The 12,767-nt window shown below is 43.9% G+C and overlaps 2 protein-coding genes across 3 annotated transcripts in view; both read left to right on the top strand.

Moving 5' to 3' along the window:
- Positions 1-4,385, top strand: part of LOC140551608 (butyrophilin subfamily 3 member A2-like) — an 8,304-nt gene extending 3,919 nt beyond the window's left edge. The window contains exon 4 of the mRNA XM_072675105.1: positions 3,298-4,385. Coding sequence (XP_072531206.1) covers positions 3,298-3,341 — 44 coding nt within the window. The 3' untranslated portion in view covers positions 3,342-4,385. The remainder of the gene's footprint in view (positions 1-3,297) is intronic.
- Positions 4,386-4,529: 144 nt separating this feature from the next.
- On the top strand, positions 4,530-12,468 carry LOC140551588 (uncharacterized). Of its 2 annotated transcripts, XM_072675072.1 has the most exons (6): positions 4,530-4,584; positions 5,583-7,244; positions 7,778-7,812; positions 8,161-8,221; positions 9,047-10,228; positions 10,517-12,468. In XM_072675072.1, exons 2-6 carry the CDS (start codon positions 7,220-7,222, stop codon positions 11,830-11,832), a joined length of 2,619 nt encoding a protein of 872 aa, XP_072531173.1. In that variant the 5' UTR covers positions 4,530-4,584; positions 5,583-7,219; the 3' UTR covers positions 11,833-12,468. The 2 variants fall into 2 exon arrangements, with proteins under 2 accessions (XP_072531173.1, XP_072531181.1); XM_072675080.1 differs by lacking the exons at positions 4,530-4,584; positions 5,583-7,244; positions 7,778-7,812 and having other exon boundaries at positions 8,173-8,261.
- The last annotated feature ends 299 nt before the right edge of the window (positions 12,469-12,767 follow it).

The raw sequence follows: 12,767 nt of genomic DNA, 5'->3' as shown, positions 1-12,767 counted from the left end.
CTCCATTGCCTGACGCTCTGGTGCTGACAAAGAAAACAGCCTACCCCTAGGGGGGGGTAGTGCCGGAGAGGAGGTCGGTGGCGATGTCAAAGGGTCTGTGGGGGGGCAGCAGCTGGGCCTGCCGTTTACTAAACACCTCCCGAAGGTCCCAGTACTCCTTTGGGACTCATGAGGAGTCAAAACCTTCAGGATTGGTGTCAGTACCCACAGTAACCCTAGGGGTCTTAAGGCATGAGGACCGACAAACTGGCCCCCATGCCAAGACAGACCGGGATAGCCAGTCCACGTGGGGGTTATGACGCTGGAAACCCAGCACCAACTGCAAGTCAGGAGCGCTGATAATGAAGAACACTATCTGCTCGTTGTGAGGACCAACTCGCAGCGTGAGAGGGCGGGTTTGGTGGGACACCACCCCAGGCTCCAGTGACCGACCGTCTATGGCCGCTATGGGCATGGGCTCCCTCAAGGGGACCAGTGGCAGGGCCAACTTTCTGGCGAGGCCGGCATCTAGAAAGTTCCCTGCCGCTCCAGAGTCCAAAAAGGCAGGCAGGCGGACCTCAACCAACCCAGACACTAGCGTGGCATTGAGGAACACCCCCTGGGCCCGAGGGAGAAGCGGCAAGTCCGTCAGTGGTCTCCCCTCACCTGACGGACGTTGGCATTTCCCCAAGAGTTCTGGGCAAGCAGCACGGAGGTGCCCAGAGATCCCGCAGTAGAGGCACCTGCCTCACGCTCCTGCCGTGGCAGACGAGTGTGTCCCAGCCGCATGGTTAGGGCCCTACTGCTGGGAGGCCCCCGAAGAGAGCCTGAGACAGCAGGTGGGCCCTGAGGAGCTCGGGGGGCTCTGGCACCCCGCGCCCTACGCCTCTCCTTGAGGCGGTTATCCACTCTTTGGGCCAGCTCAATGAGCCGATCAAGGGAGGTGGGGGGGTCACGGTAAGCCAGCTCATCCTTGAGCTCCTCACTGAGACCATGGAGGAAGGCTGAAACAAGAGCACTGGCATTCCATCCACTTTCCGCCGATAGCGTGCGGAATTCGATGGCATAATCAGCCACCGACCTTTCTCCCTGACATAGGTGCAGGAGGCGGGACCCTGCCTCTTCTGCACGGAGCGGAAGGTCGAAAGTATACGACAGCGCAGCCGCAAACCGGGCCACAGAGGCACATACATGGGGTTGATACTCCCACACCGGGGTGGCCCAGGCTAATGCCCTACCGGTGAGGAGAGAGATGATGTATACTACCTTAGCACGCTCAGATGGAAAGTGGGATGGTTGCAGCTCGAAAGCCAGTGAACATTGAAGGAGGAACCCTCTACATCCTCCTGGTCCACCAGCATAGCACTCTGGGGCTGGTAGAGGGGGCTCAGCACAAGAAACCACGGCTGCTTGGGCAGCGGTAGCCTCCTCCTGGGGAGGTTCAGGGGTGTGCTGGCTAGTGTGTTGAGTCACTAGATTTGTCAGACCCTGCAGCTGAGAAAGAATCTGCTGCAGGGCCTGCTCATGCCTCCCCACAGTCACCCTCTGACTTGCTAGAGCGACTTTTACCTGTTCCAGATTGAATGTCTCTGCTGGGTCCATGTCTTGGCTGGATCTTTCTGTAATGTGGTGCTTACTTACAGGTTTGAACCCAGGCTGCCGGGTTGGCGGGCCGGCGTGCTACTGAGTGAGCTACCACGATCACGTGACCAACAGGCCCAAGTGCAGAGTCTTTCAATCTTAGAGCAGGTAAAACGGAAATGATAAATAAAGTCACTCGAGACTCGAACCCAGGCCGCCGCGTCGCAAGACTGATGCGAGTCGCGAGACTGAAGCGGCCAACAAATGAAACTTAAAAAAGAGGTGGGTTTAATAAACGAGGAGGCGTCGCGTCTTACGCATAACAAAACAAACAAACAAAGGACGCCAGGGGAGAACTGGCTACCTCTTTAACTCTAGAGGGAAATACAACTAAGGGCAAAAACGATATCCCAAAAGAAACCAGAAAACTGAGAAGTTACTCCTGCCTTCCTCTGTAAAACTAGTGTATGTGTGCAAACACACACACATACACACACACACGGGCACACACACCAGGGAAGACAGACACTCCTGCCTTCCTCTGGTACACAAGTGTATTTGTGCTACACGCACACACACACAGACACACACACCAGGGAAGACAGACACTCCTGCCTTCCTCTGTAAAACTAGTGTATGTGTGCAAACACACACACATACACACACACACAGACACACACACCAGGGAAGACAGACACTCCTACCTTCCTCTGGTACATGAGTGTATGTGTGCTACGCGCACACACACACACACACAGACACACACACTGCACAGACACAGGGAGACAGACTCAGGAGAGACACATGAAGGGGAGTGACACACACTCAGCCTTCAACTCGAGAAACTGACTGACACACAGACACACACACCACCAGAGTCAAAAGATCCAGCCCCGGGGCAACTGGATCTGTGTGCCTACATAGCCTACTGCCCAGGTGGAGGGAATTGGGCTCGATTACTGGCTGGGGTGACTCGGGGCCTCCCCCTGGTGGCAGGAGGAGGCCTTGCCCTAGAGCCACCCCTTACATTTTTGTAACCAATAATGAATTCTTATTAATTATTAACATCAAATCAAATAAAGGTATTTTCCGACAAGCTAGTGGTGAGTGTTAGGTTTCTTGAAATCATCTGGACATATGCTGTACACCCTTCAGGCCTTCAGTGTGTAATGTGCCATGTTCCTGGGATTGAGGAGCAGCTTTGCTATTTAACTGTTTTGGTATCATATCTAATTATTTTAGCCAAGCTTATGCTTTAGTATTTTTTTTACCAACTATATGTAAGTTTCTCACCTTTAGCTTTGAATATTCCCATTTTATTTCCATAAATTCCCCTTAATTGATCTTAATTCCCATGGTAAATTTACCAACTTTAAAATTTCCCAACATTTTGCAACCCTAGGAGAAGCACATGACTGTCTATTAAGAGAGAAAAGCCCTCGATGAAGTGTTTAATGTTGATTAAATCTGAACATTTCTAGAAGGGTTGAGGATCTGCTGGAGGTTTACACTTGAAGCGTTTAGCTGAAGATCTTCATGGAGTTGTAGTGAAAGCATTGGGTGACAGTGCAGCAGTGAAGGATGATCAGCTACAGTACAGATGAGAAAAGGAGATTTCTGATTAGGAGATCAAGTGTTACTAAATCATTCTTCTATCTCCCAAGTATTTGATTTTAGTTAGATCTTCTCATGGAGATTTATCTAACGCTGTCTTCTCTTCTGTTTTTCTCCACACAGCTTCTCAGGTGAGTAAATACCTGCACTGTCTTTTCTCCCACTGATGGTAAAAACCTCCTGTTTCTATTCTTATCACTGGTAATAAATTCTAATGCAGACATCAATCAGTCACATGAACCCAGGTTTCAGGTTCATATTCATGAGATAAGAAACGTCTCTGATCACAAAATGAAAGCTTTACACCTCCATCTCCCACCTTTCTTCCCACAATGCACCTGTGCATAATCAGAGAAGCTGTTATTTGCAGTGATTTCTATGTAACACAGGTTCAGTCCTGAACTCTTCAGACTGGCTTATTCACCTCCACAGTCTGTAATCAGACAGAGAAGAGTGAAGAGGGAGGAGTGTGAGACAGACTGAAATAGAGATGAATGATGATGATGATCCTTCATGAAGGAGCAGTTCATTCCATTTATTAAATGAATGGGGAGCTTTCTCCTCACAGAGCTGTCCAGTAGAGCTTTACTGAAGACACTTCAGGAATCAATAAACTCTGACTGTGAGGACAGTTCTCCCTCCACTGCTCAGTGAACAAATCATGTTCATCTAGCCATGTTTGTTTATCTCCAGATGCTCAGAGTATCTTCAGTACTTCATTCAGGAGAACACAGATGAGCTCCATAACTCATGTCTTTCCTCTGATCCCAGAGAAGATCTTCTGCCCCTGTTTCTGCTCAGAGGAGTAAAACAGCCTTTGTGCTTCTGAACCTTCATTTAGTTCCAGTGAGAGAAAACTCAAACACAAGCCAGTATGAGTTCATCTGACTGGGAAATGGCAGAATCACAGGTGTTGTAATGATGGACAGAAGGTTGTGATGTGTGTGAGGAAGCTCTGAGAGCTGTAAGAAGAAGCAGTTGGGCTGCAGGGAAGGTGGAAGATGGAATATTGGAAGCAGGTTCAGCAGAACATGGATGTCCTTTAAAACAACACTGATCTCTTTTAATGAGCTTTAGAGACACATTAGGATCACTAATGAAGGACACAGAGTTTTAGAACAAACCCCTCCCGTCTGGATCAGATCCTCCTAAAAGAAAGTCCTGCAGACATCTGTATGATCTGATCAGCTGGTTAAAGAGCTCAGTGTAACGATCCACTGATTTAGCACATCATTAGATTCCCAGCTTTACTCACACTTCCAGTTCCTGATCACATTCATTAACTACAGTCTGAAGATGATCATCATTATTTAGCTTTTATTAAAATGTTATGATTAACTTATGATACCTTTCATCAAACCATCTGATTATTTTATTTACTTCCACAGGGGAATTTCTATTCTTTGGCAGGTGAGTGTAAAACAGTATAACAGAGTGTAATGAACTGCTTTGATTTTTGAGGTTTTGATTCTTCATGAAGAAGCTTATTGTTCTAAAGGCTGAATGTGTTTATGTGTACTGTGTGTTTAGAGTCGTGTTCACCTCAACATCAGCAGCACAGAGAGTTTACTTACACACATGCCCACTTCAACACTGTATGCATCCCCACAATGTAGAACACATAGAGAGAGTACACACACACCTCAACACTGGGTGCATTACCAAAGTGTAAAACACACAGAGAGATTTCTTTGGAAATGGAATGTCGCATCCATCTTACACCAACCATCAGACCTCGCTCACACTCCAATAATTCACCATGCCTTGCCATGAGCACACTGGCCAGTGTTCAGCATCACTCACATGATAACATCTCACAACTTATACAGGTGTGAGCGTTTCCAAGCCGTCCCCTGAGCTAACTCTTCATGATTCATTTACATACTACTATGACTTCTGACTTCTGGCATGTCTGTGTTTTTCCTTTTTTAATTAATTAAAAATATTAATATTTTAGTTGTGACACAGATTCAACTTTTAGTTCAGCAGACAGTTCTGTAGCTTTGTGTGTCTGTAAATGTCATTGCCTCCAGAACAAGAGTATCTCACACATCTGTGCTGCTGGTGTTGATGCAGGAACACAGGACTGTCTACTAAGAGAGAAAAGCCCTCCATGAAGTGATTAATGTTGATTAAATCTGAACATTTCTAGAAGGGTTGAGGATCTGCTGGAGGTTTACACTTGAAGTGTTTAGCTGAAGATCTTCATCGAGTTGTAGTGAAAGCATTGGGTGACAGTGCAGCAGTGAAGGATGATCAGCTACAGTACAGATGAGAAAAGGAGATTTCTAATTAGGAGATCAAGTGTTACTAAATCATTCTTCTATCTCCCAAGTATTTGACTTTAGTTAGATCTTCTAATGGAGATTTATCTAACTCTGTCTTCTCTTCTGTTTTTCTCCACACAGCCTCTCTGGTGAGTAAATACCTGCACTGTCTTTTCTCCCATGGATGGTAAAAACCTCCTGTTGCTATTCTAATCACTGGTATTAAATTCTAATGCAGACATCAATCAATCACATGAACCCAGGTTTCAGGTTCATATTCATGAGATAAGAAAAGTCTCTGATCACAAAATGAAAGCTTTACACCTCCATCTCCCACCTTCCTTCCCATAATGCACCTGTGCATAATCCCACTGCACTGCAGAAGTGTGGAGACAGTGAAGTTTACTAATGACGAAAAACACAACAGATAAAAGCAGTCCGGACTCTGCTGGGAGTGATGTCACTGTGAGCTTTTACATCATCGGCATCAGCATTATCATCATCATTATTAGAATCTCTCATTATTGTATTTTCCTTCACCTCCATTACTGACACACACACACACACTCACTCACACACACACACACACACACACACCAAGAGCAGACTGAGCAGAAGTAGAGATGTTCGAGGAACACACACTGAGCACACTGGGGTTCAGGTGATGCACTGTTTCCCCCACACATGCATGCTGCATCATGACAGTGCAGGTTCAGTTCACTGCTTTCAGTACAAATGTGATGATGTCATTAGTTTTACTGTCTGATGAATCTGAATTGGTTCATTTTCAGTCAATTCTTATTTCTACATTTGAACTCAGCACAGCTCAAACACACCAATAAACATCTGTAGAACCTGATCCACTGCTTAACACCCAGCTCAGCATTCAGTGAATGTGTCTGATCAATACAGAGCATTATTGACTTTATTAGAGATTCATCTTCAGGAAGAATTATTTACATTTACATTTAAGGCATTTAGCAGACGCTCTCATCTAGAGCGACTTACAAAAGAGCTTCACTGTTTACTCACTTAAGAATAACCTCAGCTGGTCTGAATAGACTAAAAATTCAAAGATACCTCTAAGCTTGGATACTACTAAACACAAGTCAATATGGAGACATATTATATATATATATGAATGTGGAGCTTTCTCCTCACAGAGCTGTCCAGTAGAGCTTTACTGAAGACACTTCAGGAATCAATAAACTCTGACTGTGAGGACAGTTCTCCCTCCACTGCTCAGTGAACAAATCATGTTCATCCAGCCATGTTTGTTTATCTCCAGATGCTCAGAGTATCTTCAGGACTTCATTCAGGAGAACACAGATGGACTCCATAACCCATGTCTCTTCTCTGATCCCAGAGAAGATCTTCTGCCCCTGTTTCTGTTTCTGCTCAGAGGAGTAAAACAGTAAAACACAGTCCTGCAGGACAACAAGAAAACACACACAACACAACAATTCCACAAACACACAATTCCTAAACCCAAACAAAGAGTTTTAGAACAAACCCCTCCCATCTGGGTCAGATCCTCCTGAAAAGAAAGTCCTGCAGACATCTGTATGATCTGATCAGCTGGTTAAACAGCTCAGTGTAACAATCCACTGATTTAACACATCATTAGATTCCCAGCTTTACTCACACTTCCAGTTCCTGATCACATCCATTAACTACAGTCTGAAGATGATCATCATTATTTAGCTCTTATTAAAATGTTAGAATTAACTTATGATACCATTCATTAAACCATCTAATCATTTTATTCACTTCCACAGATGAACGTCAGAGAAACGCAAAGAGGTGAGTGTAAAAGAGTGTAATTAACTGCTTTGATTTTTGAGGTTTTGATTCTTCATGAAGAAGCTTTTTGTTCTAAAGGCTGAATGTGAGCTCACACACACACAGACGCACACATCAGCGTCGTCTGCATCATCACAGTGTAGAACACACAGAGATGTCTGATCTGCAGTCTGATACTGAGAGGCTGCAAAGTAATGTTCTTCTGAGAGATCTGATCAAGGTTCTCCCCATCACAGACTAATTATCATTAATATCAGAAATGTGGAGTTTTAATTAAGAGTCTTGTTTGTCAGTTTAGATTAACACTGCTCCATGTATGAGATAATAGGAGCTAATGACAGAAGTAATTGGCCAGCTGACATATGGAGTGAATATATTTATTAAAGAATAGCTCTACAGGATATACAGGTTAAAGACAATCAGAAAAGGACTCCCCAACATCTTAGACATCAAATGTAGAAAACAGGAGCAGAACGTTTGGGGATGTTTTGAGATCACAGTATTTGAAATCTTCTTACTTTGTCTCTGATCAGAACCTCCTCTACTTGATGCAGTCGTCCTTTCTCAGGTGAGCTCATTATTCTGAGTGAATCTCCAATCTCTAATAAAGTGTATTAATATGGCTGTAAATCTGTAGATAAATGTCAGTTTGTGTAAATGTGTTCAGGGTTCATTATTCCGAAAGTTCATCAATTTACTTCAGTTCATTTCATGATGTTTAATGTATACCATAGAAAAGGAGGAATAATTGATGTCTTTAGTGTCTGGTATTCAGAAAGAAAGTAGTCATGTCAGCTCTCAGTGCTTCATACTGACACAGCAACAGTGATTTGATCAAAGAAACAGTTATTGATCATATATCATACAGTATGACAGCATGCAGTAGACCCTCACACCGTTGTATTCTCTTCTACAGAGGGACAGAGAATGGACAGAAGAGGAGAAGATGAACATGGAGGAATCTGCTCTGCTGACCGGTGAGGATGGACATAGATATCTCGGAATATATGTGTGTGTGTGAGTATGTGTGTGTGTTTTAAGGTTATCTTGTCAGTGTTTATAGTTAAGACTGCTTGTGTAATGAATGGGCTGTGACAGGCTGCATGGGTTGAGAGCAGTCCAGTACTCCTCATCAGATGGGCAGGCAGGAGCAGTGAAGGCATATCTTTACCCTGGTCAGTAAAACAGCACAATGGACAATGGAGTAATTCAATGAACTCTAGTAACAGAAACGTCTTACTGAATAAAAGAACCTCAGAGGCTTTTGAGGAGTGCTCATTAGGCCTGGGACAAGTCTTAGTTGAGACTTGAGAGGAGCCCCATGTGAGGGGTGGGGCTTAGCCAACGTACATTGGAGCATGTGGTCATTCATTGTGATTAAATGAATTTCAGGATTAAATAAATGAGGTTTTACCCATTTAGAAATGCTACATGCAAACAGCACCAATCATTAACTGTCATAATAATATATTCCTTTATGCTGAAGCGCTGATATTATATTAAGGAGAATTGATAATGAATCATGTGATCGATTTTCCAGGCAGCCGTTACTTCTTTGTATTAAAAAAGATTTGCTACTCTTTAGATAAATAAAGATAAAGATTAAGATAACAACACAGATTAACAACATAAGTGTTTAATCCTGTTTGATTAATGATTAATGCATAATTAGCTGTCTAAGTTTTAAGCAGTGTTGCTTTTCATAAACACTGAGTAACACTGAACACATTTTCAAATACACAAATTCAAGTTTATAGCTTGAAGTGGTAGAATAATGAATCTATCATAACTGATTATTTCAGAATTAAAGGTAGAGAGCTTTCCTGGTCCTGTACTGAAGAACTTAATGAGCTTAATAGAAGAAAAGAAAGCACAGGAGGAGCAGATAAGGGAAGCTGAGACTGAACTGGAGACCTCAGTCAAACAAACAGATAGTAAAGAAGAAGCACTGGAAGAGGAAGAACATGGAGAGAGAGAGCGCATCAGACAGATCAGTCTGGAGATCAGAGAGATGCAGGAAAGAAGAGTGAGAGAAAGAGTGGAGAAGAGACAAAGAGAGGAAGAGGAGAGCAGGGAAAAAATGAGGGCTGTTGTGGAAGCTTTGAGGAGCTCAGCGGAAGCAGTTCTGAAGCTGAAGAAGAAGATAAAGCAGCACAAAATACAAGCACATGAACATAAACAAATGTTATCAGAGGAGAGAAATAAAGAGAAGAGGAGAGAGCTGAAGAGAGAAGTAGAGAGAGAAGGTGAGCAGATGAAGGAGGCTGAACAGGAGCTGAAAAGGCTGCAGGAGGAGAGGAGGAGGATGGTGAAGGAACTCCGACTGATGGAGATCAGAGAGAGGAGTGCAGTAAAGGAAGACAGATACTTCATTAGGACCCTGCCTGAACTCCTTACTCCGACTGTTTTAACACAGAAACTGAAAGAGTTTGAGAGTAAGATGGATGAGAAAGACAGACAGTTAGAAGCACTGAAACAGAAGATCTCAGAGATGGAGAAAAATGGAGAAAAGCAGCTGGAGGAGAGAAATAAGAGCTTAGAAGAGAAACACAAACAACTTCAACAAAAGGACACAGAATTAGAGGAACTAAGAAAGACCATAGAGAACCAGAATAAAACTATACATAAGAAGAATAAAGAGCTGAATGAGAAAGAGACTCTACTGGAGAATGCAGAGAAAGAGGTGGAAACCAGTAAAAAGCAGCTGGAGACACTGGGAGAGAAACTGCAGGAGAAGAGCAGTGAACTACAGGAGATGATGATCCTACTGGAGCAACAGAAAACTGAACTGAAAGAAAAAGACAAGCAGCTTGAAGAGAAGGAGAGACTTCTAATAGAGAGAGACACACAGCTACTGGAGAGAGACAAGCAGGTTGAGGAGAAAGACAGACTTCTAGAGGAGAGAAACAAGCAGCTGCAGGAGAGAACAGATCCAGACCCACCACTCAGGAGGAGAAACAGCAAGGAGTTGGATCCTCCAAACAGTGAGTAGTGTGTTAAAAGATAAAATATGCTAAAAGTGGATTTAAAATTTATTACTAATTCTACAATGTTGTTTGGATGTGTAAAATTAGAATTGAATATTTATTTACTGGAATAAAAAGTTTTATACTGCCTTATATGAGAGAGTTGTCAACTTTGGTGGAGAAATGTCCTCTAAAGGTTAATGGTTACTGTATCGTTTGGTGTCGTCAGTATTTCACAGAGTACCATAATCACCAGAATTCACATGTAATGTTGTGTCTCTCTGCCTCTTTTTATGTTCTTTACAGTGAGTGAAGAGTGCTCTAGTGCAGCCTCTCCGGTGTCCGTTCCTGTAGCAGAACTCAGGCTGGTGCTGCTGGGGAGGACTGGATGTGAGAAGAGTGCAGCAGGAAACACCATCCTGGGCAGAGAGGAGAGGAGCCAGGCTGGAGCGTCTACAGTGAGGCAGCAGAGTGAGAGCAGACAGGGGGAGGTGGCTGGGAGGCAGATGACTGTGGTGGACACTCCTGACTGGTTCAGTCCTGGACTCTCTCTGGAGGAGCTGAGACAGGACGTGGGACACTGTGTCCATCTGTCTGCTCCAGGACCGCACGCCTTCCTCGTAGTCCTACCAGTGAAGCAGTCTACAGGAGAGGAGAGAGGGATGCTGGAGAAAATGGAGGAGATGTTTGGAGAGAGATGTTGGAGGAACACCGTGATCCTCTTCACTGTTACTGATGAAGACCAAGAGAAGAACATTGAAGAGTTTGTCCAATCAGACAACCAGGAGGTCCAGAGACTTGTAGAGAAATGTGGGAACAGGTTTCACTGTCTCAACATTAAGGAGGGTGGAGATGGTTCTCAGATCTCAGAGCTGCTGGAGAACATAGAGAAGATGGTGGAAGGAAACAGAGAGAAATTCTACAGCAGTGAGATCTACCTGGAGACACAGTCTCAGATCAGAGCAATGGAGGCAAAGATCATGAAAGACAGAGAAGAAAGGAAGGTAAACGAAGAACAAAAAATCAAAGAGAAGCTAGAAAATGAGGTGAAGAACTCTCTGAGGAAGATAGAGGGAGTAATCCAGGAGCATGAAGGAGATATCAGACAATTAAATGACCGAACAACTGAACTGGAGAGGAAGATGAAAGAAGAGAGGGATGAGGAGAAAAAGAGAGAACTGCAGAGAGAGCTGGAAAGAGAGTTAGAGCGAAGAACAGAAATGGAGGAGAAGGTGAAGAGACTAAAGGAAAACAGAGAGAGGGAGAGGAGAGAGATGGAGGAGAGACACAGACAGGAGATGGAGGAGATCAAGGAGACGTATGAAGGAGAAGCCAGAATTGAGGCGGAGCGAGACCTCATGAAGATCATCCTGCCTGAACTCCAGAGAAACATTTTGGTCTCCAGGTCAAAGATGCAGGAAGAGTTCAGCAGACAGATGGAGCAGAAGGACACAGAGCTGCAGGAACTGAAGCAGAGATTCTCACAGCTTACAGAGACTCACTCACTTCTGGAGGAGGTTTATGAGAGAACCGTGAGGAGCCGCTCAGGCTCGGAGAGAGCTCCTCCAGCAGCAGAACAATCTAAAGGGATCCCTCAGAAGTTTAAGGATTGGTTTCAGTGATGAACAGAAAGCCCAACGACTCAGGATACACTGTGTGTTTAATGCATTTTAGGGCTGTTCCCAATTTGACTGACATGGACCCACACCTCACAATTGTGAGTGCCTGAAGTAAAAGGTACTAAACATCCCTTGCTGCTGCACTGAATAGCCTACATTAGGATGAGAAACAGTTGCAGTGTAGTGCTTTGAATATCAGTGTTTGAATATCACCCTTCCTTTAAAGTCATTTGAAATTTAAAAACAACCATAGTCTGTGTGACATTAAGAGTCTGTGTGAGATTCATTTTTGTGTAATTAAGGGAATTACACCAGCACAGAACTGGAAGGGTATAATTGAAAAAAAAGATTTGCTTGTGGTTAAGTTGCTGTGGATTACAGAAATACAAGACTGTACCTACTGTACCTTTTGCACAAATAAATGAAGGGATGCCCTTTGTTATGACCTCCTTCACCACTGGGAAGAAGACTATTATAGCTAAGATGTGCCAAATCACTTACTCACCTTTCTCTGCCCAGGAAAACACTATTAGAACGCCACTGCCACCTTGTGGAGCTAATGTTCTAATGTCTAATGTCTAATGTATAACTCATAATAAATAAGCACTGGTGCTTTCATGCTTACAGACAACAACAGAAGTAATGAACATGCAACTTGTCCTGGTGTTCACATAGTGAAACAACATGAAATCAGTCCCTAACCCTGGAAACCTAATGATAGCTAGACGACAAAAGGCCTCACCAATAGGCTGATTTGACAGAAATGAGCTTGACGCAACACCCGATGCCTGTAAAGTGAGCGAGTGTGTGTCTGTGCGTTTTTCTACTAAGCTTTTCTCCCCTCCTCATGGCCTGCGGCATGTGAGAGTTACTGGAGATCAGTTGTATGGAGTTCAGAATGATACATGATTAGACATGGGCTCATCAACAACAACAAC

The sequence above is a fragment of the Salminus brasiliensis genome, chromosome 1 (genome assembly GCF_030463535.1).
Source record: "Salminus brasiliensis chromosome 1, fSalBra1.hap2, whole genome shotgun sequence".
In the NCBI taxonomy this organism is placed as follows: Eukaryota; Metazoa; Chordata; class Actinopteri; order Characiformes; family Bryconidae; genus Salminus; species Salminus brasiliensis.
This window is presented reverse-complemented; position numbering and strand designations above follow the sequence as displayed.